Source organism: Sciurus vulgaris (genome assembly GCF_902686455.1).
Source record: "Sciurus vulgaris genome assembly, chromosome: X".
Taxonomy (NCBI): Eukaryota; Metazoa; Chordata; class Mammalia; order Rodentia; family Sciuridae; genus Sciurus; species Sciurus vulgaris.
In genome coordinates, this window is record NC_136471.1 from 125,769,419 (window position 1) to 125,794,661 (window position 25,243).

The 25,243-nt window shown below is 39.9% G+C and overlaps 2 protein-coding genes across 9 annotated transcripts in view; one reads left to right on the plus strand and one right to left on the minus strand.

Annotated features, from left to right (window-relative positions):
- The window catches only part of CTPS2 (CTP synthase 2), a gene marked incomplete at its 5' end in the record, with an annotated part of 101,277 nt that overhangs the window by 36,960 nt on the left and 39,074 nt on the right, over positions 1-25,243 (plus strand). For all 6 annotated transcript variants that reach the window (XM_079123150.1, XM_079123152.1, XM_079123151.1 and 3 more), the window contains 4 exons: positions 810-898; positions 2,049-2,143; positions 4,882-4,944; positions 5,035-5,078. In XM_079123150.1, the coding sequence (XP_078979276.1) occupies positions 810-898; positions 2,049-2,143; positions 4,882-4,944; positions 5,035-5,078 (291 nt within the window). The remainder of the gene's footprint in view (positions 1-809; positions 899-2,048; positions 2,144-4,881; positions 4,945-5,034; positions 5,079-25,243) is intronic.
- S100G (S100 calcium binding protein G) lies at positions 17,664-24,510 on the minus strand. 3 transcript variants are annotated; one of them, XM_079123303.1, is made up of 3 exons: positions 23,048-24,510; positions 22,297-22,440; positions 17,664-19,132 (listed from the first exon to the last, which is right to left on the minus strand). In XM_079123303.1, the coding sequence occupies exons 2-3, from the start codon at positions 22,429-22,431 to the stop codon at positions 19,028-19,030; spliced, it is 240 nt and encodes a 79-aa protein (XP_078979429.1). In that variant the 5' UTR covers positions 22,432-22,440; positions 23,048-24,510; the 3' UTR covers positions 17,664-19,027. The 3 variants fall into 3 exon arrangements, with proteins under 3 accessions (XP_078979429.1, XP_078979428.1, XP_078979427.1); XM_079123302.1 differs by having other exon boundaries at positions 22,297-22,518; XM_079123301.1 differs by having other exon boundaries at positions 22,297-24,510.

Below are 25,243 nucleotides of genomic sequence, written 5' to 3' on the forward strand. Positions count from 1 at the left end.
TATCTAGATTAGGTGTGGCTCCTATTTGAAGCATTTTCTTCTTCGCCCATCATAGCCATGATCCCACTATAGTGCAGATGTCTGTTTATTGGCTTTGTCATTTTTGCAAAGATTATGAGCCACACAACAGTGAGCTTGTTTTTCTATCCCCAGGGCCCAGTGCAGTGGTTGCATAATTCGTACTGAGTCTCTGACTTGTGATGGTTCCGCTTATAATTTTTCAACTTTATGATGGGGTGAAAGCACACCCACATGACTACCCTGTTTTTCATTTTCAGTATAGTTTTCGATAAATTACACAAACTATTCAACACTTTATTATAAAATGGCTTTGTGTTGGATGATTTTGCCTAACTATCGGCTAATGTAAATGTTCTGAGCATGTTTAAGGAAGGCTGGGCTGAGCTGTGCTGTTTGTTAGATTAGGTACAGTTGGTGCATTTTCTTTTTGGGGGTGGGTACTGGGGATTGAACTCAGGGGCACTTTACCACTGAGCCACATCCCCAGCCCTTTTTTTGTATTTTATTTAGAGACAGGGTGTCACTAAGTTGCTGAGGCTGGCTTTGAAATCGCCATTCTGCTGCCTCAGCCTCCTGAGCCACTGGGATTACAGGAATGTGCCACTGGACCCAGCAGTTCATGCATTTTTGACTTATGATATTTTCAATTTACGAAGGGTTTATCACCATCAAAAGTCGAGCAGCATTTGAAATTATTGAATAATTGTGTCATAACATTAGATAGTTCTAGTATTTTTGAGTGCTTATTTTTCTTAAAGCTTCCTTTCATTTGTTGGATGTTTTTTTAGTACATAGACTCCATCGATTTGGAGCAGATCACCAAAATTGAGGACCCTGTGAAGTTCCACGAAGCTTGGCAAAAGCTATGCAAAGCTGAGTGAGTACCGGGGACCTTCTGCACAATGGCTTTTCCCTTAATTATTTCATTTACTCCAATTACTAATTTTTGTACATTTTGAAAGATAATTGAAAATACTTGTGGTCTTTGCAGGTGGTTGTGCTGCATCCGGCATTGCTTTGAAACGTGCCAGATTAACGCTGGCTGCATGTGTGGCTGAAATGGTTTTATTGGGGGGATGGGGAGACTGTATTAGAGGGAAAGTATGTTGATTCTACCAAAAGATACAGAGATGAATAGTACATACGCAAAGCTAAAGGACAAGAATGACAACCTTTTTTTCCCGCATGTTTTGGTTCTAGGTTTTATTTCACAAGTAATGAACAGAACTCTTGGGGGCAGCATTGTATCATGAGGTAGCAGGATCTTCCTGGTTTTTCTCTTGAATGCTTCATCTTTTCATCTAAGGGTTTAACTACAAGGTCTCCAGCCAGGACTTTTTCATTATTACTATTTAATTAGCAATTGAAATTTGATTTTACCAGTTTAACTCTTTCTGGTTATGCAAGAGAGCTAAACATTTTTACAACAGGGCTTTGAGAAGAACCTGACCTATTTTTGTTCATATTCTCCCAGTGGCATTCTTTTGTCTTTTTTTTTTTTGCAGTACTTAGCATTAAAATCCAGGCTTCCTTTATGCTAGGCTAGGGCTCAGAGTGCCAACCCTGCTGGCCCTCAGTTGCATTCTTAATTGAATCAAGATTCCTAGTTACTATGTTCAGATACCACAAAGAGCTATCAGAAAATATATATCAAGGTCAGTGATGTGAAATTGCCATAACTTCTTCATAGCATTGAGAGGATTTCAAGAAGAAAGTTCAGGATATGAAATCATGTAATTCATTCTGAAAATAGATCTTGAGTATATATATATATATTCACTAGTGATTTAAAAAAATTTTTAAGATATTGATAGACCTTTATTTTATTCATTTATTTATATGTGGGGCTGAGACTCAAACCCAGTGCCTGACACATGCTAGGCAAGCACTCTGCCACTGAGCCACAACCCCAGCCCCACTAGTGACTTTTGAATTTGGAATCAGTAAGTATGAATGGCTGAAAACACAAGTTTTAAAAATAAAAATAATGGATGGTCAAATTTACCCTCATCTTATGTTGATTTCAGTGGTATTCTTGTGCCTGGAGGCTTTGGAATCAGAGGAACACTGGGAAAACTCCAAGCAATTTCTTGGGCAAGGACAAAGAAGATTCCCTTTCTAGGTAAAACTCATATTTATTGATACCAACTATGACTTTATTAGATTTTTGACACCTAGTAGGAGTAACACTTAATAAATTTTGTTATTGTGAAGATGCAAACTTAGATTTGAATATTCAGACACCAAATACTCTGCTATAGGGGTTAGCAAACTCTTACCTTGCAGGCCACAGCTGTCTCATGGCCTGTTTTTGTTTTGTTGTTTTTGGTACTGGGGATTGAACTCAGGGGTGCTTTACCATTGAGCTATATCCCTAGTCCTTTTTATTTTTTATTTTGAGACAGGATCTTACTAAGTTGCTGGGGTCTCCCTAAATTGCTGAGGACGGCCTTGAACTTGTGATCCTCCTACTTCAGCCTCCTGAATCGCTGGGATTATATGGGAGTGGGCCACCACACTTGGCTCTAATTTTTTTTTTTTTTGCTGATTGTGAAAGGAAACTTAAAAAGATTACTTATTCGACTCTACTTTTGTAAATAAAATTATATTGGAATACTGCTATACCAGTTTGTTTTACATATGGTCCATTGGCTGCTTTTGTGGTAGAATGACAGTTTGAGACTCTGTGGCTTGCAAAGCCCAGAATCTTTCTGATACTTTACAGAAAGAGTTTGTCCCCCTAGGAGAACTTGCCACACTGTTCTGGCAAGTTCTGGGTAGCAAGAGGCTGGGAGAAGTCTGTACTGCTCTTACCTTCTCTGACTCCCACCTCATTGGTTCTCTTGCCATGTCAAGCAAAAAGCCATTCAATGGAACTCCATAGTAATCTTTCTGTTAAGAAGTGTTTCAGTTGAAACGTATATGCTCATTTCTTGAAAGGATAATATGGAAAGAACGACCAATGTCATAGGAACAACTCTTAAAAAAATTGATTGTCAGGTTCTTTTTTTTTTTTTTTTTGTGCTGGGGATTGAACTCAGGGCTAGGCAAGCACTCTACCACCAACCTACACCTCTGGTCTTATATTTATTTATTTGTTTGGTATCAGGGTTTGAACCCAGGGGCGCTTAACCACTGAGCCACATACCCAGCCCTTTTTTATTTTTTATTTTGAGACAAATTCCAAGGCTCAAGCAATCTGCCTTGTCCTCCCAAGTAGCTGGGACTAGAGACAGTAGATGCCATGCCCAGCATAGAGTTGGGTGTTTTTAATGCTCTTGTTCAAATTACAAAGCATGGCTCTGTACCAGGAAAGCAGATGAAATGGGATGTTGATGTGCTAAAGGCAGCCCTGCAGCTGCGGATCCTGACGGGGGCGGGGGTGCGGGGGTGGGGTGGGGGGTGGAGGGTAGGAGCATGAAGAAGCCCAGTTTCCCACTGTACTTTGGATGTTCTGACAGGTTTATGAACCGATTGGACAGATTTTGCTGCCTTTTACTATCAGCAGACTATTTTTCCCATTGCAAATTCTGTGATTAACTTCCTAGACTCTCTCCTCTTGGGATCCCTTTTCACAAAGAATAGACAAGATTAGTTATCTTGATACCTGTTTCATTTTACCTTGGTCTAAGCTGATCTGGGCCATTGTTTTCTTTTGAGGTTTCTATTTAAGCTTGGTTTCCATCTAAACATGATTAATATTTCTAAGATAATTTTCACTGTACAGAATGGTTTATGAGTCTTTAGGTTTCTCTTGAACACAGCAGCTCTTTACGTTCCAGCCATATGGAACTTTCTGGAGTCCCCCAAGCACTCAACTGTTTCCTGCCTATCTGCTTTTGTTCCGGAGTCCCTCAGGCACTCAGCTGTTTCCCGCTTATCGACTTTTGTTCTGGCATGCCCCTTGTATTGATTTCTTCCTGCTTTGCATTCCCTGGATAACTTGTGTGTGTCTATAACAGCATCTGCAATGCTTCTTGGCATTTTATTTATTTTATTTTTTATTATTTATTTATTTATTTATTTTTGCTGCTGGGATGCAACCCGGGCCTCACCCATGCTAGGCGAGAGTATTCTACCACTGAGCCACATCCCAAACCTTTGGGATGTGTTCGTTTTCTCTATATATGTGCTTTTTAAAATAGAAGTTTGGTGTTTGTTTAATGGAGAGAATTGGTGGGTTATAGTAAATGTGGAGATGGATTTGGGAGCATCCAGTGGCAACAGGCCTTGGGTGACACAGGCCTCAGCCTTATGCCATTGAGTCCCCTGTTCAGTTCCATTTTGTGTCTCCTTCCCTACTATCTGCCATGCTCACACCCACTGTGCAGGAGCCAGTCCCCACAACTGCGCTGCAGATCAGCAGCCTGAGGCTCCTTAGTTCCTAGCCCAGCCCTCTGACTGGCCTGAGGCTGTCCTCAGGCCACGCCTGTGTTTTGGTTGTGAAATCTTAAGAGGGAGGTGAAGTCCCAGCCCAGGGAGCCTTCCTTTTAAACTGCTGTTGTTAAATATTCTCTGAAGAAATCAGGCCCTCTGAGATGGCCCTGCAGCCCACACATCTACCTCGATTTAGACAGAGATGTGGAAAGCTTCTAGACCTTTGCCCTCTCCTCTTCTGCCCTCCAGTGCCTTCTTGCTCAACTCTGGGCCTTTGGAAGATCCTTGGTAGTTTAATCCCCCTCCTCACTCTGCTAGGGACTGTTCTGAGCACTGAGGGGACAGCAGGGAACAAAACAGGCAGTCTTGCTCTCTTGGAGTCTGTGTTCTGGATGGAGGAGACAGGCAGCATACTAGTGAATAGAAAATGTGAATAAATACAAAATGTGTTCATTTTCTGTATATGTGTGCTTTTTAAAATAGGAGTTTGCCTTGGGATGCAACTAGCAGTGATAGAATTTGCAAGAAACTGCCTTAATTTGAAAGGTAAATCTAATAAACATTTATTAAAAAAGATATCACTTAAATATTTTTAGCAATATTGGTAAATTACTGAACTCTTTTCTTAATTTTCAGATGCTAATTCCACAGAGTTTGAGCCAAATGCCCTAGTTCCTATGGTAAGTGACTTGTTTATCTTTCTGGAATATTCTCCAGGATATTTTACTTTATTTTATTTTTGCAGTACCAGGACTGGATCCCAGGGCCTCCCACCTGCTGGGCAAGCACTCTACCACTGAGCTACATCCCCAGCCTGTTGATCTTTCTGGGTCCAGTCACTGTCATTTCATTTCTGGCTCTTGCCAGAAACTCATAAGGGGCAATTATTATTTTTTTCCTCACAGTGCCAGAACATTTAAAATTTTATATGAATTTATTGTTATCTATTATTTCTACATCAAATTGCTTTGTTCACAGTTGTGTATCGTGTCAGCTGTGCCTTGAAGAAAAGACACAATCCTGGACTGATTTCTCTTTGCAGCAGCTTTCAAGCTTAATGTTTAGGAAAGGATTAAATTGACTGTGACAACAATTTATAACAGTTAATATAAATAAATGAGCTGTCCTGTCTCTAGACTCGTCCCCAGTCTGTCTATTTTCCACATTGGTGGCCATCTATCTTTCTAAAACAAAAGTGACAACTATTCTGCTGCTGGGCCTCATCTTCCGCCAGTTCCTTTTCCCCTAAAATATTCAGTCCAGGCTTCTTGGCTGGGCCCCAAAGCCTGTCACATGCTGCTTTGTTCATTTGTCCCATGGCATCCCCATTCCTCCCATGCTTTGAGTTTGATGTTTGAACACATGTAGCCTGAGATGTCTCCCATCTTGTGATTCCCCTTCTCCTGGAATCTCAATAAAAATCAATGAAGAATCTAAGTAAAACAACAATTTGGTTATCAGCAACTTCCTATTCATCCTGAGAAGCCTCTCCTGACCTTGGCTCTTTCCCTGCCTCTGCCTTCTTTGGTCACACTCACTGCTAATAAGGCATGCTCCACACGATTGCCCTTGCCTGAGTTTGCCTGGTCACTAGTTGACTATGCACGTACCACTGTGTCCTGGCTGCTTAGCACCCGCCGCTAATAGAACATGCTACTCACAAACCAGTTGTGAGTGTGTGTTCTTTAATTTGTAATTTTTCTTTATTTGTTCTAATTAGTTATGCATGACAGTAGAATGCATTTTTTCTTCTTTTTTAATTCTTAGTTGTAGGTGGACACAATACCTTTATTTTATTTTATTTTTATGAGGATCGAACTCAGGGCCTCATGCATGCTAGGTGAGCGCTTTACCACTGAGCCACAACCCTAGCCCCAGTAGAATGCATTTTGACACATCATATATAAATGGAGTATAACTTCTCATTCTTCTGGTTGCACATGATGTAGAATCACGGGGTTCTACATCATGTAGATGTAGGGGGTTGTGGTTTTTTAAAATAACTTTATTGAGATATCATCACATGCTACGATGATATGAAATGTATCATCCAATGTCTTTAATTTAATTTTATTTTTTGGTATTGGGAATTGAACCCAGGGGTGCTAAACCATGGAACCACATCCTCAACCCTTTTTATTTTTTATTTTGAGACAAGGACTTGCTCATTTGCTTAGGTCTTCATTAAGTTGCTGAGGCTGGTTTTGAACTTGTGATATTCCTGCCTCAACCTCCTGAGTCACTAGGATTATAGGCATGTACTGTCATGCCCCACTGCAATGTCTTTTAGCATATCCACTGATCTGTGTCACTATCACAGCATCAATTCTGTACTATTCTCGTTACTCTGAAAGGACCCCCCCCCACCACATAGTTGACATCCCCAAGCCTCCTGTCCTCCACCACTCCCAGCCATGGGCAAATATTAATCTACTTTCTATGTTTATAGATTTGCCTATTCTAGTCCTTTCACATAAGTGGAATAATTCATATGTGACCTTTGTGCCTGGCTTCTTTCACTCAGCTTAATGCTTTCAGTGTCTGGCTATGTGGCAGCATGTATCAGCACTTCTTTTCTTTCTATGACTAATGAATATTCCATCATATGGACATATGCATTTATTTTTCCATTCATCTGTTGATGGACATTTGGGTTGCTTCCAGTTTTTGGCTATTGTGGATAATGCTGCTGTGAACATTCATGGACAAGTTGTTATGTTATGTTGTTATTTTCATGACACGAGTGGAATTGCTAGGTCATATGGCAACTCTATATTTAATCCTTTGAGGAACTTCCAGACTGTTCTCCAAAGTGACTACAACATTTTACTTCCCACCAGTAATGAACAAGGGTCTCAATTTCTCCACATTCTTGGGAACACTTGTTACTGTCTGTCTTTTCCATCATAACCATCCCAGTGAATGTGAAGTGGCATTTCTTTGTGCCTTTGATTTGCATTTCCCCGATGGCCAAAGATGAGGAGCATTTTTTCAGGTACTTAGTGGCCGTCTGTATGAATTCTTTGGAGAAATGTCTATTCACATCCTTGGCCCATTTTCAAATTGGGCTATTTTAATTTTTATTATTGAGTTGTAATTTGTTCTTTATGTATTCTAGATACAAGTTCCTTTTCAGATATATGATTTGTACTGTGGACATTTTGGGTCAGATCATTCTTTGTTGTATGTGAGGGACTAGATGCCAGTAGGACCCTGCCCCCAATACTGAAAATACCTCTAGTCCCCTGGAGGCAGGCATAGAATTGTCCACGTTGACAATTGCTGACTTAGAGAAATCTAGTTCTGTACCTGTTCCCTCCTTTCCCTAATGACAACCATTAGTTCTTTTGTTTTTCTTGGTTTATCTTTCCATTTTAAAAATATGAGTAAGACCCATATGTCTCCCTATGACTTCTCTGTTCTTAGATCAGTGATAGCAAACTCTCCATGTTTATTTTCCTGCTTTGCTTTTTCCACTTAACATTATATGCTGGAGATCACCCCATGGAAGGATACAGACATATTCTTCATGCCTTTTTTTTTTTTTCTTTGTATCGGGGATTGACCCCAGGGGCACTTAACCACTGAATCACATCCTGTGCCCTTTTTATTTTTTATTTCAAGACATGGTCTTGCTAAGTGGCTTAGGGCCACACTAAGTTGCTGAGACTGGCCTTGAACTTGCAATCCTCCTGCCTCAGGCTCTCTAGTCACTGGGATTATAGGCATGCACCAGTCCTGGTTCTTCATGCCTTTTTATACCTTTGAATTCAAATCATAATGAGCCATAACTTCCCAGCCAGATGGTACTTTCAAATCTTATGCTCAGAAGGCCTAACACCAGGGCTGGGGAGATAGCTCAGTTGGTAGAGTGCTCGCCTTGTAAGCGCAAGGCCCTGGGTTCGATCCCTGGCACTGCAAAAAAAAAAAAAAAAAAAAAAGAAGGCCTAACACCAGCAAGAGTTCCTTATGAAGGCTTTAATATAAACTCATTTCCTGACTAATAGCTGAAATAACTATACCAGGAAAACAATGGCTTTCTTAAAGATATACCTTGAGATAAGATATGATTTCACCAGTAGGTGCCACTGTTAGATAACTTTGGCATAGCTAATTCTTTGATGCCTTTTCTTTCTTTTTTTCCCTCCTTTTTTTGGTCCTGGGACTTGAACCCAGGGTGCTCTGAGCTACATCTCCAGCACCGGGCCCCCCCCTTGTTTTTTTTTTAAATTTTGAGAGTGTCTTGCTAAATTGCTGAGGTTGACCTCGATCTTGTGATCTTCCTGCCTCAGCCTCTTGAATAGCCTGAATTACAGGTGTGCACTACCACACCTGGCATTGATGACTATTCTTTATTCTGTGTGTGTGTGTGCATGCACGTGCATACGTGTGTACACTCATTAATAAAATTGTAAACTCAGGGTAAATAAAAAAAAAGTTAAACCTTGGTATAAAACTACCTCTCATTAGCTTCCGTGTCACCTCAGTTTCCTTCCCCAGAGGCAACTGCCTTTATCCATTTCTTTTGTTTGTGGCCCAGAGGTGTGTGTGTGTGTATCACTCACCCACATTGTGTATGAATGTATATTCCCTGGCTTTTTGTTTTGTTTTGTTTTTGGCTGTGCTGGGGATGGAACACAGGACTTTGTACATGCTGGGCAAGTGCCCTACTATTGAGCAAAACTCCTGATCCCTGTCCTCCCTTTTAAAAACTCGCCCATGCTAGTAAGCTTGAGACATTGTTATCACCTTGGTTTTTGTCCTGGTTGCCCCACAACAATGAATCTTTCCCAGCTTGCCCTGCTTTATGGATACATCAGTTTTTTTAAAATTCATCTTGTATTCAGGTTTTGCCCCTTGCTTTGTTAACTTTAAATCATGCTGCCAATTAGTCTCTGCATACATGTGTCCCGCACCCACATGTGAACACATCTGCAGGATGAATTCCTCAAAGGGGAATTGCTAAGTCGGAGGCTATGTGCATTTTACATTTCGATGGCTCCTATACACATAAGTGAGATGAGAACAATAAAACCTAATTGCTATTGAACATCTTTATGGCCTGCAATCAGTTTGCTGGAGAAAAATAGCCTTAAGAGCCAGTGTTCGCACTGATGGTGAGAAGCGTTATTAAAGAAAAAGACTTAGGTGGCAGAATCACAAGGCAACCAACACCAGGAAGCCTGGGAAGCCACTTTACTTGAGCAAATCACAATAACCTCGTGGTCCATGGTCATTCTGCCCTTCTAGCTAAAAAAGTAAGCAATTTGGAGACTCTTGTAGGGTTTGTTTGCTGCTAAAATCTGTTTTTCGGGCCATTGTGAACCTCCTTTGGCATGAATGATAAATGTTATGGTTGCTTATGAAATCAGAGAGATACTGGCACCCAGAACAGATCTAAGAGGAGGTGACTCTTATACATATAAAAGAAGGAATGTAATGTTCCCTAAGGGTTAAGGTCGACTGCATCTAAGAGTAAGTAAAATCTATCTTATTGTGTCATTTCTCTGCTTGATCCACAAGTTATCATAGCAGGTTCCGGGATATTGCAGTGTGTTTAGGTTCTATATCAACTCTGGTCTTTAGAATTGCTTCAGAGTAGTCTGAGCTGCCTTTTAAATGATGATTATGAAGAACATAGCTGACTTACATTATCTATATCAATCCCATATCAGTTGCAGACATGGTTGACCTTGACTTTGACTTCAGATCTCTTCTGTTCGTTTATAGGGTAGTGTATGGCATTGTGGACTTGTGGCATTGAGGTAAATAAATGAAAAGTGATCTCAATCTAATGTTTAGACATGTAGATCTGCTTAACTGTAACCATTTATTCTTCATTTGTTGAAAAAGATAGCTCAAAAATAAAAAGAAAAGAATAATCAAGCCAGGTGCAGTTGCATTAGTCTGTAATCCCAGTGACTTGGGAGACTAAGGCAGGAGGATCACAAGTTTGAGGCCAGCCTCAGCAACTTAGCAAGTCCCTAAGCAACTTAGTGAGGCCCTGTCTCAAAACAAAAAAAATTAAAATTAAAACAAAACAAAGCAAAAAGGACTAGGGACGGTGCTCAGCAATAGAGTGTTCCTGGACTTAGTCCTTAGTACTGCAACAAACAAATCCCAAAACAGCAACAAAACCCCCTTAATTTACATAAGATATAACATCCCAAAAACAGGGTGTTCCAACTGCAAAACACAGCAACACACATGTGCATACTGGGATAGGGGTATTGGTAAGAAAAAGCAAGAAATTTGAAGTACTTTAATAAGATGCAGATAGATACTTGAGACTGTGACTTTTGAGATTATTTCAGTTTTGGTTATCATAAGTATGACTTAACTTTCAAAGTTAATTTAATTTTATATCTGAGGTAGATTTGTGAAATAGTCACTTATAATTAAAAGTTAATTCAGGTGAAGGGTAATTGATGTTATACATTAAGCATAATGAATGCATTACATTTTTGCCTTTATTTAAAACCGTGTTTGAAATGTTTTCCTCTTCCTTAATTTTCAACAACTTTATGTGGTATGCAAATTGAGATATTTTTTAAAAACAAGATCCCATTTAGAGTTACCTTTTAGGCAACTTTTATTACTCTGGGGACTAATTTGCCTTGTGAACATTAAAGTATTTCTCAACTGACAAAAGATCTTATAGAAGTTATTTTGAAGTGAGTTTGGGCTAAACCCCCACCTCATAAAAACAGTTATTAAGAATTCAGCTCTAATGTGGTGAAATAGCCTTTTATGGGCCTGTCCTGGAACCTAATAGTTGTTCGATAATGTTTCTTTGGAGATGTTAGGTTCTGAGTTGATATTAGACTGAGGTAACCACCTTCTACCTGGAGAAAGAAAAATTCTCCTCAAAGGGAAACCTTGCACATTGTTGATGGAAATGTAAATTGGTACAGCCATTATGGAAAAGAGTGTAGAGACTCCTCAAAACATTGAAAATAACTGGGTGCGGTGGTGCATGCCTGTAATCCCAGCTATTTGGGAGGCAGAGGCAGGAGGATCACAAATTCAAGGCCAGCCTCAGCAATTTACCAAAGTCCTGTCTCAGAAATAAAATAAGAAGGACTGGGGAATGTGGCTCAGTAGAAGAGTGCCAGGGGTTCAATCCCTAGTGCCCCCCTGAAGAAAAATCCCCCCAAACAAAAACAAACAAATAAAAACCCATCAAAACCAAACAGAACTAAAACTAAAAACTACCATATGATCTAGCAGTCCTCCTTCTTGATATATATCCAAAGGATATGAGCTTAGTATGTCCAAGAGATGTCTGCATTCCCATGTTCATTGCAGCATCAATCATAAGAGCCTAGATGTAGAATTGACCTACATGTCCATCAATGGATAAAGAAAATGTACTATATATATGCAATGGAATTTTATTCAGTCTTTAAAAAGATTGAAATCCTCCCATTTGCAACAATGTAGATGGATCTGGAGGACGTTATGTTAAGTGAAATAACCCACACAGAGACAAACACTGCATGATCTCACTTACATATGGAATATAAAAAAAAATTGAACTCATAAAAACAGAGTAGAAAGGGTGGTTACCAGGACCTGAGGGAGCGGGAAATGGGGAAGATGTTGGTCAAAGGGAACAAACTTGCAGTTATAAGATGAGTAATTCTGAAAACCCAATGCACAGCCCTGGTGAGTATAGTTAATAGATCTCAAGTGTTCTTGCCACACACATGCACGCTCACACACACACACACAAATGGCCACTATATGAGATAATGGATATTAGCTTGATTTTAGTAATCATTTCACAATTTATGTGTATATGAAAACTCAAGGTGTACATCTTGAATGTATATAATTTTTGTCAATCATTTCCTAAAAGGGCTTTAAAAAAAAAGGAACATTCTCCTTTCCAGGATGATGGCCTCTGCCCTAATGGCTCAGGGCATCTTTTCCTGGCCTTCACCACCCTGCCCCCAGTCTTCTCTTTGAAAGGAGATGGTGCAGCTTGGAGTGAGCACCCATTAATGAATCACAAGGGTAATTTATTATGTGAATAAAAAAATGAGTGACTAAATGAGTACTTCAAATCTAAAGTATTTTAAAGCATTTGTACCTTGAGTTCAATAGGAAATGCCTTAGAAATAGGTATTTCAACCTCTTGAAAGATTTTTTTTGCAGTAGAAATGATTGAATGTTAGTGGAAAGAGATTATTAAAAAAAAAAAATCACTGTGTTTGGAACTTGTTCGCTTCACTGAAGTCCCAAATACAGTGTATTACAAATGAACTGCATTTATGATTCCTCTTGCAGTCTAGCTGAGGATTTAGGACAGACTGGAGAAACAAATAACCAAATGTATGGGCAGTATATGAGTCTGCCCTCTTTAATGCTAGTAGCATTGTCCACTAGAACTCTCTGCCATGATGGAATGTTCTATCTATGTCATCCAATATAGGAACCACTAGCCACATATGGAGCACTTGATAAGTAGCTAGTTTGACTGAGGAACCGAATTTTAAATTTATTTAATTTTCATTAATTTATACATCAATGGCCATATGTGTCTAGTGACCACGGTATTGGGACAGTGCAGGTAGATCATTCTTTCCATTCCATCAGCCAGACAGTGACCAGAGAGTGACCATTTATGTCATTCTCAAGAATTCAGTCAGGAAAAAATACTGTGGGTTGGAATAAGAAGGGAAGATTGTTGAAGGCTTGGGAACTTTATAAAAAGGAGGGGAGACATGTGCTAGGCTGGAATATGCAAGATCTGGCCGTGAACGAGTGAGAGACTTGGCAGAAGCACACATCTCCTATAGGGATTATAAGGAATTCAGGGATATTGGTGCTGATTTGTGGAAGTCCAGGAGTATCAGTGTCAAAATTAACTTGAAGCCAAAAAGGAACTAATAAGATAGTTTCTGTCACCTCGGACATCATCTTATACAAATACCATGCTCATGCCAGGATTTTCCATAGAACAGGTGCTGTAGGAAGGTTCACCTGGCATGGGCGCTTGTCAGATGAGGGGGACAAAAGACTCCAGCACATGGGTGAGGATTCTGGGAGCTTCTATCTTCAAGTTAAGGAGCTGGGCCAGAGTAGGAGTCACAGTAACTGGTGATCTGACTGGCAGAGTGGAGAGAATCAACAAGATTTAGTGACTAGATAGTCAAGAATTAACCAGAAAATACCTACTGAGTTCCTTCTACTTACCAGGCCCCAATCTAGACTTGGGAATACGTCAGTGAAAGAGCAGATCAGACTCTTGCCCTGGTGGAGCTTGTAGTCTAGTGAGGAGTGGAGTTAGGTGACTGGTAAAATGCTAGACTGTTGATTTAAGGGGAAATATAGGTGAACTCTGGTGATGTGGGAGATCAGATCAATGTTGGGAATTGAGGCCAAGAAGGCTAACAACATGAACACGTATGCACTTACCACTCCACTCATGTTCACCTTTTCTTCTCTTTTTGGTACTGGGGATTGAACCCAAGACACTTTACCACTGAGCTATAGCTCCAGCCCTGTTTAAAATTTGAGATGGGGTCATGCTAATTTGCTGAGGCTGGCCTTGAACTTGCAATCCTCCTGCCTCAGCCTCCCAAGTTGCTGAATTTACAGGCATGTGCCACTGTGCTGGCTTCATTTTTCACCCTTTATGAAGATTAAACTTCAAACAATAATTTGTTCATGCCAGCAAATCTTAGTCAATCAGAGAAAGTGTCTCTCCTGTCTGTTTCCTATATCTTGCCCCTGTTCTTGCCCCACTTGCTGTGAAGGCCCCCTGCATGGTCCTGGCTTCCACACCCTTGCAGACTTTTGATGGCACCCACCTTATCTTTTCTTTTAAATTTTTTTAATTATTATTTTTTGATTCATTGTACACAAATGGAGTACAACTTTCATTTCTTGGGTTGTACATGAAGTAGGGTCACACCGTTTGCGTAATCGTATGTAGGGTAATGATGTTTGTCTAATTCCATTATCTTTCCTTCCCTCACCCGTCCCCACCCCTCATCCGTCTACACAATCCATCCTTCCTCCATTCTTCTCTTACCCATCTCACCCCCATTATGTATTATCCACTTCTCAGAGAAAACATTTGGCCTTTGGTTTTTTGGGGATTGGCTTATCTCAGCATGATATTCTCCAACTCCATCCATTTACCTGCAAATGCCATAATTTTATTCTTCTTTATAGCTGAATGATATGCCATCATGAATAATATTCACATTTTCTTTATCCATTCATCAATTGAAGGGCATCTTGGTTGGTTCCACAATCTAACTATTGTGAACTGAGCAGCAATGAACATTGATGTGGCTGTATCTCTGTAGTATGCTGATTTTAAGTCCTTTGAGTATAAACCGAGGAATGGGATAACTGGGTCAAAAGGTGGGTCCATTCCAAGTTTTCTGAGGATTCTCCACACTGCTTTCCAGAGTGGCTGCACCAATTTGCAACCACCAGCCATGTATGAGTGTGCCTTTTCCCCACATCCTTGCCAACACCTATTGTTGCTTGTATTCTTGATAATAGCAATTCAAATTTGTCATCTACCTCATCTTAAAGCACATTCATGCCATTCTGTGACTTTTACACCTTCTGCTCCCTTTCTGGCCTTGGGCCGACTCTTTAGCATGGTAGCCAAGGACTTCCATGTTCTGAAGCCAGTGTACCCTTCGTTCCTCACTCCTGGTTTTCCATGTGAGGCACAGTGTGTGTGTACATGGACACCATGTGATTACTGGGGGTGTTCTTTTTTTCTTTTGAATGGCCACTGCTGCCTCTTCCCTGTATACTCCCCTCCTGGTGCTTCCTACAAATCCCAGTTGAAATGGTACTCTGGGAGGGGCTAAATGATACATAGGCCCTATGCTAAAATGGGAAGCTAGCATGCCCTAGATACCACAGCTAATGAAGTACACACAGCAAGTGACAAGCACTCGGACTGTGGACTAATGTCAGTTAGGAATGAAGCTGTAAAATCTTAAAATATTCTAGTGTTCAATTTAACAGCATTAGAGAATAATCAATCATACTGGAGACTGTGTTATTCTGGGAATTGGATCAATTAACACATATCGACTGAACAAAAGATAGAGACCCCATAGATGTGCAAACGACAGTCTACAGTATCCACACCCCAGTGATCACAGTCTCATAATATACTAGGAAGAGATTGGTACTTCTATTTTTTTTGGTACTGGGGATTGAACCCAGGGGTGTTTAACCACTGAGCCACATCCCCAGCCTTTTTTTTCCTTTTGAGACAGGGTCTTGCTAAGTTGCTTAGGGTCTCGCTAAATTGCTGAGGCTGGCCTTGAACTTGCAGTCCTCCTACCTTAGCCTCCTGAACTGCTGGGATTACAGGTGTGCATCACCATGCCTGATTAGACTGGTGCTCCTTTTTCTTTTCTTCAGGGCTGATGCTGAAGACCGAACTCAGGGCCTTGTGCTTTGCCACTGAGCTGAATCCCCAATCCCTGACACTTTCTAAGCAAGGGAAGGAGTATCCTTGTTTTTTCTTTAAATTTCTGTACAGGGGATTGAACCCAGGGCCTTGCATCTACTCAGCAAGTGCTCTACCACTGAGCTACATTCCCAACCCTTTTTAAATTTTATTTTGAGACAGAGTCTCATTAAGTTTGCTCAGGCTGGTTTCAAACTTGTGATCCTCCTGCCTCTGCCTCTTGAATAGCTGGGATTACAGGTGTGTGCCACTATGCCTCACTGATAAAGAAAATCTTTTGCAAACAATAGCCAATAGTAAACTTCATGGTGAAGTGGTTGACAGTTTCTATTAGAACCAGCAACAAGGCTGGGGATGTAGCTCAGTGACAGAACACCTTCCTAGCATGGCCAGGCTCTGGGTTCAATCCCCAGCATCACAAAGAGGACACACACACACCACACACACACACACACACACACACACACACACACACACATATGCACACATATACACAAAACCAGCAACAAATAAAAGATGTGAATTCATAGCACCTATTGGCCAATCAATTGGGTAGTCTGTTTCATACACTATACCCATATCCTCACCCTCTGACAGACATTTGCTTCTCAGAGATCCTCCTAAGGAAATATGAAATGTTGACAGAAATATAAATAAGGACTCTTTATAACATTTAGAAGAGTTACAAATGACAGTGGTGTAATCATTATAACACTAAGAAGAATCAGAAATGATAACAACCTAAAAGCCTCCAAATGGGGAGGTAGTTAGGACTGTTAGGGATCTCCCTACAGTTAGATATAATTAGTTATTAGAAATGCTTAGGGGTATGATAATGTAATGCTCCTGTGTTGAGTTAGAATGATACAAATTGTATTTAAATATTCCCTCAACTATTTATAAAAATCTCTTCTGCTTCTTGGTGGAAGGGTTAGAAGTCATTTTCCTGAGAATCTCAGAATCTTTTCTGCTTATGTCCTGAATGTTTGAAATGGTTTCCAATAAATTCCATTTTGTTTTTTGGGGAAACTTCCTTAATTATATCTTTTCCTTCCAAATCTCTACAGATATATGCTTCTCTCAAAATTTAGATAGTTTTTTGTGTGTGGTACTGGGAACTTAACTGAGTGGTGCTTTACCACTGAGCTATACCTCCAACCCTTTTATTTTTTGAGACAGTATCTCAGAAGTTGCTGAGGCTGGCCTCGAACTTGTGATCCTCCTACGTCAGCTTTCAGAGTTGCTGGGGTTGCAGGCATGCATCGTTGTACCTGGATCAATGTTTGTATTGTCTGACTATTGCAGATAAGAGAGTACAGAGAAGCTTATAATGAAAATCAACTCCGGATTTTAAAATGTCCTCTTTCAATTGAAAATTTTTATTTATTCCTTTTTTTTCTTTTGCAGTACTTGGGATTGAACCCAGGGCTTCTTGCATGCTAGGCAACTATCCTACTACTGAGCTACGCCCCCAGCCCTTTTTATTTTTATTTTGAGACAGGAGCTCACCAAGTTGCTGAGGCTGGTCTCAAACTTGAGATCCTCCTACTTCAGCCTCCTGAGTAGCTGGGATTACAGACATGCTCCACCACGCCTGACTTCATTTATTCTTCTGGATAGGAAACACATCTCTATGGTTCAAAAATCCAAATATACAGGAGGCTGGGGATGTAGATCAGTGGTAGAGTACTTGCCTAACATGCCCGAGGCCCAGGGTTTGATCCCCAGCACTGGAAAATAAATCCAAATATACAGTAAGATATCAAGAGAAAAGTTGCTCTCTTATCTTATCCCTGTCCCCATCTGCCTAGCCCTGTGCTTATATGTAACCATTGGTATTAGTTTCTAGTGTGTGATTACAGAGATTTTTTTCTAGCATATATTTAAGCAGATTTAAATGCATTCCCTCCTTCTCCCTTCTAAGTCACTGTCACCTACTCCTCTTGTGCCTGGCCAAATTGGCCTCCCCTGCCCTTCCTTGTTACAGATCCTTACATCAACCTGGACTTTCCTCTTTGTGAGCTTGAGCTTACCAGAGATGAGTTTAGCTCTGTCCAGCCCTTGGACAGGTCCCTTTCCTGCCAGGCAGCCACTTAGCCATTTGCTGGGCAGACAGGAACATGAGCATGTGCTCCACTGGCCACCTCTGAGGGTCTTTAAGCTACTGGGGCAGTGTGTGTGTGTGTGTGTGTGTGTGTGTGTAAATGACAGCAGCCATCTTGACTGATACACCTAGTATATGCTTAAGTTCATTAGGTTAAAAAAAAAAAAACCCTGGAGTCTCAGCTTAGGATAGGATAATACAGCAACCTTCTGAAGGGCTTATACAATTGGAAAACATTCATTATTACTATTTTCTACATTTTGAAGGTTCCATAACTTTCTGATGCATTCTACAGAAAGTGGAGCTTGGCAATTTTGGCTCCCAGCATGAGTTAAAAATAAAAAGATTGAAAGAACATTGTTCAGAATGTTGTTTTCTAGAACCAAGATGTTAGACTGGTAGACCTGAGGCCACCTCTCAGGAGCAGAGTGACTGCCTCTTGGTCCTGTGTTCCTTCTGTTCCCTTGAGGGTCATTCCTTCAAAAAGCACAATGAGGGCTGGGAGGTGACTCAGAGACAAGTGTCTGCTTTTGAAGTCCGTTCCTTGCTGGTTATTGAATAACATGAAATAAGAGTTAAAATTGGAAATGACGCCAACATTGAGTAGTTGGGGGACAAGGAGCAAAGTTATTCCATGGGAAAAATGGAGTGACGGCCTTGCTTTGACACTCCAGGATTCTTTTCAAGTCCCTGACACCATCTTTGTGGTCTTGGTAAGCTCACAAAATTATTTTGGGTCTCTCTCTTTTGGTGTGGTGCTGGGGATCAACTCCAGGACTTTGCATATGCCAAGCAAGTGCTCTACCACTAGCCCCATCTCCAGCTCCATTTTAAAAAATCTTAAAAGCTGATGAGTCAGGCTAAGACTACTTTTTAATCTACTTATTAAGAGAGTCAGTACTCAACAAAGGGAGACATGTCTAAGAATTTCTTTATTGACAGTAAATGGACCTCACAACCAGATCATTATAATTGTGAGGAATTCAACCAGAAATATGGGGATTCCATGGCAGATAGAATCCCAGGTGCTCTTCATTCTGGGCTCAGGATGCTGTTTGTTTGCTTCTTCACTGGGATATCTTTTTCACTAAGACTTGGAATTCTTCGAAACTAACTTCTCCATCTCCATTCTTGTCCAGCTCATTAAAGAGGTCGTCTATGGTGCTTGGACCCTGGTTTTAGACAAAAAGGATCAGACTAGAGAGGGGGAAAAGCTGAATCAGATACTACTACACATTTTCTGAAATTATTGGTACTGGGTCTTCTTTCCAAGAAGACTATGTGAGTTTCCGGTCACATGCTACTGATGGTTAGGTGTGGAAAAACCAGCTTTAGGTATAGTATTGGTCCATGTCATAGAACTAGGTACCTTTTTTTTTTCTTTTAATTCAGTCACCTTATAGGGGAGATCTACTTTTTAGGTAAGAAAACTGAGGTTCAGGACAGCTGATGACTTCTCCAGGATGCATAGTAGTTTGCCGAGGGCTTGGGTTTCAGACATTGACCCCAGACCCCAACCCTGTAAAGAGCTACCACCTGAGGTTTTCCTAAACTCTGGGCTGCAGCACGCCTCTGGATTATCCAAGATGACTTTGGATCACCAGTTCTCATGCTTTAGCATGCATCAGAGTCACCTGATGGGCTTCCTGACCTTAGTAGGCAGAGATGGCTGGTTTCATGGTGATCAGAGTTTGTCATTCACTAACCCTGTGGAGCGCCTACCATCTATATTTCCAACAGGTTCCCAGGTGGAACTGATGCTGCTGGTCCAGGACCAGGCTTGAGAACTGCTGCTTGAGATGTCCTATGAGGTCATGTTCAAGCTTTGTGACCACTGATATTCCTGTAGTGTCCCAAGCAGACTTCATTTTTTTGGTCTCTGCCATAAAACTCAAATCTTAAAGCCATTACTGCTGAAATTTTAGGTAGGAGACTATCTGTGGCCAAATAATACTTAGAAAACCTATTGAAATAATGGTTTATGTCAGCTTCAAATTACACTGGCTGTCTCTCTATATCTATAGGTACATATACATAAAATAGTGGTTAAAAACATTAAATTTACCATATTAACTATTTTTAAATGGACAGATCAAGTTTATTTACTTTGTTATACAACAGATTGCTACAGGCAAGATGTATTTTAATCCTTTAAAGTCCTACAAAGAAACTTGACCTTTTGAGGGATTGCAAGGCCAAACTCTAAGGTAGTTATTCAACACGTTTTATAAATACAAAGCATTTACTAAATTCTAAACCATATAAGGTGATGATAAAACAGAGTATAGCTGGAAAACCTTAGTAAATATAACCAGGAATATGTAAGGAGACTTTTAACACTTACTATTAATCTTCCTACCTTTTTCCAAATTATGATAGTCTTATGCACTTTTTGTAGGAAATACATAAAATAAAGAAAAATTTATCAGTCTTACCTTTTTTCCTCTTTGTGCTACTGGGGATTGAACCCAGAGGCGTTCTACCATTGAGCCACATCCCCAACCCTTTCAAGTTTTTATTTTGAGACAGGGTCTTGCTAAGTTGCTGAGGCTGTCCTTGAACTTGCAATCCTCCTGCCTCAGCTGCCAGAGTAGCTGGTATTACAGACATGGGCCACCATGTCTGGTGAGTCTTACCTTTCAAAACGACTCATTTAATTGCCTAGGCTTTCCTGTTAGATTGTTGTTTTTCTTGCTTTTAGAAAAATTTAAGGTTCTTAAAAATTCTAAACTCTAAAGTTTTTTTTCTTTTAATTAAGAATCATCTTTCCTTGCTGGTGATTTTACTGTTTTTGAAGGTTATTTTAGGGTTGGGTATATCGATCAGTAGTAGAGCACATGCTTAGTGTGCATAAGATCCTGGGTTTGATCTGTGTTACCACACACAAAAAAGTTATTTTAGGAGTTGGAGGTGTAGCTCAAGGTTAGAGTCCCTGCTTAGCATGCACAAGACCCTGGGTTCAATTTCCAGCAACACACATGCACACAAGTTGCTTTATATTTCAACTTCAAGAAAATGAGGAAACATCATATTATAATGTTGAATTCAGCTGTGTTTTTTTTTTTTTTTTTTTTTTTTTTAGTATTACAAACAGAAGTCTTTCCAACTGCCATAGTGGCAGAAGGGGACATTTCCAATTAAAACCTGGAAAGCAATGATACTTGAAGCAAATGCCTTCTTCTGAAGTTCTAGCTAAATATTGATTGAATTGGATGTAACTGCTGCACAGTTATGTTTAGTTGCAAAGGGACAAAGACAAAGACTCTATCCCTAACCAAATCTTAGCCAACCTCCCCTGAGTCTTCTGCTTGACTGAGCCTGGTTTTGAGCTTCCCTCTCTGGGAATCTAGTTTTAGCAAGAAAGCTTCTAAGTCAGTTTAGGGAAAATCCCCAGCCCTTGGGATCTGATTACCCTGGGCGTCTTGTTAACTTGGCCTGCCTTCAGCAAAAATTCTGTCAGGTCACTTTACCAGAAAATCTTTATCCTTGGTGTTTCATTAGTATTTTCCATCTACTGACCCCACCCCTCTCCTTGGTTATAAACCCCCATTTGTTCTTGTTGGAGTCCTAAGTTGAACTGGTCTCACTCTTCCACTGAAGACCCCATGGTGTTCCCCATACTTTTCCTGTTTCCCTCCCTCACCCCCAGTAATTGCCTTACCATCTTTAGCAAGTGTCATAATCATTTTTTCTCTAACAAAAGGAAAGTATATCAGAGCAAAGAGAATCAACCTTTCCCTATCCCCTGTTGCCTCTGGATACATTTTGATTTTGTCAACTCTGGGATGGTTTTGATGTGAATCTTGATAGCCAAAGAAATTTAGTTTCTTCTGGAAAGTCGTTTAGAAGTGCATGGTTGCCTCATTAACACAAATTTAAGTGCATAACACAAATTAGCACAAATTTAAATGCTTTTGAAATATAAGCGGGTGCCAACAGGGCAGTTTGTCAGCCTGAAGCTGGGTTTTCTTAGCACATCCCCAAGGAAGTATTGGTTTTGTTGAGGGAGTCTACATTAAAACAATGATGCACATTCAAGGCCAATAAATATTATTTTGCAGTCCTCTTTGTTTTCCTAAAGCCTGGCACAGAGGTGCTGAAACCAGGCCGAAGGTCTTAGCGGATTTGCATGGTGACTTGGCCAAAGTGCTTAATGACTGCTCCCATTTACCATGGAGAGTTCTGTGCTGAGGCTGTGGGAGGGGTATAAGGCTGTGCCCTCCCTTTCAGGGAGCTTGCTTGACTTTAGGGGAAGTGCCTGCACAGAGTTTCTTTTCCTCCTTGGCCCCTCCCATCATCTGAAGATCATTCAAAGGCTCTGTAGACCTGTACTCACTTTGAGCAGAGTAGGGAGTTCAGTCTGAATCAATAGCTTCAGTTCATCCTTTGACAACTGGTCTGGATCACCTTCTTTGGCTGCATATTTTTCAAAAATGCTCTTCAGTTCTTCGGGAGACTTTTTGCAACTCATTTTGGTGTCCTGTAAGTTTGGAAGGAAACTAACTTAACCAAAATTCTGAGTGTTATCAGCAGAATTTTAGTTCTACTGGGCCTTTCCCTTGGTCGAGATGGGAGAATAAGAAAAAGGAGAGGAGAAGAAGAGAGGGTCAGGGTAGGAACATGGCAATGACACTAGTAATTATCAGTGGGTCTTAAAAACAATGTTAGGGCTAGGAATAAGCTCAGTGGTAAAGCACTTGCAAATTTAAGTGCATAACAGAAATTAGCACAAATTTAAATGCTTTTGAATTATAAATGGGTGCAAGGCCCTGGGTTTGATCCCCAGCACTTCAAAAAACAAACTTCAATAGTATGTTAAATATCCATCTTAGAATACATCTGTTAGGAGATAATCCCTGGAGATAAACATTTTTCTTAGTAATTAATGACATTCCCTTCTCAGGTCCGCAGTCTGTACTCTGGGCTGCAGTCTTGAAGAATCCCTGACCTCAGCTTCTAGCCTCTAATATCCTTAGATGGCACGACCCACTTTCTCTCCAGACCACTTTCTTGAACACCATTCTTAAAGGAAGCAAAGTATTCCTGCAAGCAGAAGGAGCTCTAGGTGGAACTAAAATCACACTAACCTTGTCACCTGACAGTGCAGGACAGTGCAGCAGCTAGAAGAATCAGAGACTCGTGAAGAGTTGAGAAGGATCCTGTGACTTTTATAGTCTTTAAAGATACACCACCCTGATTATGAAATTTTCCTTTTGTTTGCCATTTAAGGGTAATTATTAATGGTTTTTGAAACCTAAGCTTAAGTCTGCATGAACTTCTTAATTAAGGGCAAGATCTAATAATAGGGCCACCTCAACAGTTAATTGATTAATGGTTCAGAGTCCCAAGAGCAAGCTTGGATTTTTGTCTCCCTTAGGTGTGTTTTCCAGTGTAGAATGAAGGTATTTGCTCACAGTTCACATTTCAGATTGAGTTAAATATGGAGGATTGTTTTCAATTTAGTTGCATTTTGAGGCTTGAAAAAATTACTTTCTTCATATCCAGAAAAAAAATGCTATCACAGAAGGGTAATGTTACATAGTTTTAAAAATTAGAGTATGGCCCTTCACCATGAAGCTAATAAAAAATTATAGTATGGCCCTCAAAGTCCTTACCTATGTCTTGAACAAGACAGGTATTTAAATATTTCAATACATGAATAAATGAATGGAAGTATTGCCTCAGAAACACTTTTAAGAAATGGGAAGGAGATACTTAGTAATGTGGGGTTTTATTTGACAAAGCAAGATTACTGAGTAACACGGCAGTTTTTCAACTTTTTCATTATTCCTTGTTCTCATTATCTGCTTTTTATTTTTCATTAGCCTTTTCCTTACCAAGTATATTTTGGGAATCATTCTACAAACTTAGGAAAACCCTCAGCCTACTCTAATACAATTGGAAATCCTTCAAACTTTTTTGGAACTGCCAGAATTTAACATTGTAGACAAAATTGATTTCTATTGGAAAGAGTTCCATGAAATAAGTAGGCCATTTCCAGGGGACATTGATCTAATACTGATTATAAGTCACAGGAAGGGGTTCTGGGTCGACTTTAAAAGCACTTAACAGCTTTTAAACACTTGTACACTTCCACACTGGTATAATTTTCTCTGACCTGCATTATATCACCTACAAATTGAGGCTTGAACTATCAGATTGTATTTCTTCCTGATTCTTTTCAGCTCTAAAAGTCGAGAGCCTTCTTTACATCGGAGAACAAACATGAAATCTTGAGTTCCTTAAAAGCTTCCTACCAGTCTTAAGTATTTATCATTCTGTGTGTCTTCTCTGTCTTGCATATATTATTATTTTTATTGCAGATTATTAAACTCTGATTTGCACCAGTATAGAATATGTGTTCACTCACTGGTCGGAGTTAAGACAGGAATTGTGTTTTTAGTTGTAACATTTTACACAAGAATATTCTGATTTTGACAGTGCTTTTTAAATTGCGATTTTAGAAAAATTTTGATGTTTTTACATGTAGGCTCTGTTCTCTTAGGAGGAAGTAGGCTTTTGTGAATAACCGTATCAAGAACTATCTTTTTTCCCCCAACATCTCTTTAAAAATATTTCAAGTCTACAATAAAAGTACCAAGAATAGTACAGTCTTGGTACTCCAATCTACCTTTTGACTAGATTCATTAATTGCTAACATTTCCATGTTTGCTTTCTCTTTCCCTGGACCAACCCCTCCCCACCATGAACCATTTGAGAATCATTTGTGAACATTTATGTACTTACCCCCTAAATGCTTCTGCATATGTCCCCCGCCCCTGCACAAGGACATGCTCCCACATAATTGCAATGCCATTATCACAGGCCATATTCAGATCTCCCCAATTGCTGAAATAGAATCTTAAGATCATTTGTCCTTTCAAAAGATCACTTGTGAGCTAAAGTTGATAGGGTGGTTATTATATTTCTCTTCTAGTGTCTATATTGAAGAAATGATTTTAATAGCTAGATAATTTTTTTGTGGTGCTGGGGACTGAACCCAGGACCTCATGCATGTTAGGCAAGTGTACTACCACTGAGCCACACTCCTCAGCCCAATAACTATATAATCTTAATAGATTATATGACAAATAACATAATAATATATAACACATGACACATGGCGTATATGATGATATATATATGTAATATATATACATATATATTTTATATATATAACATATGTGTGTGTGTGTGTGTATACACACACATTCTAAGAAGCACTTTTATCAGTTAACAGTCTTAGGTTACAAATCTCTCATTTCAAGGGAAGACCCCTGATT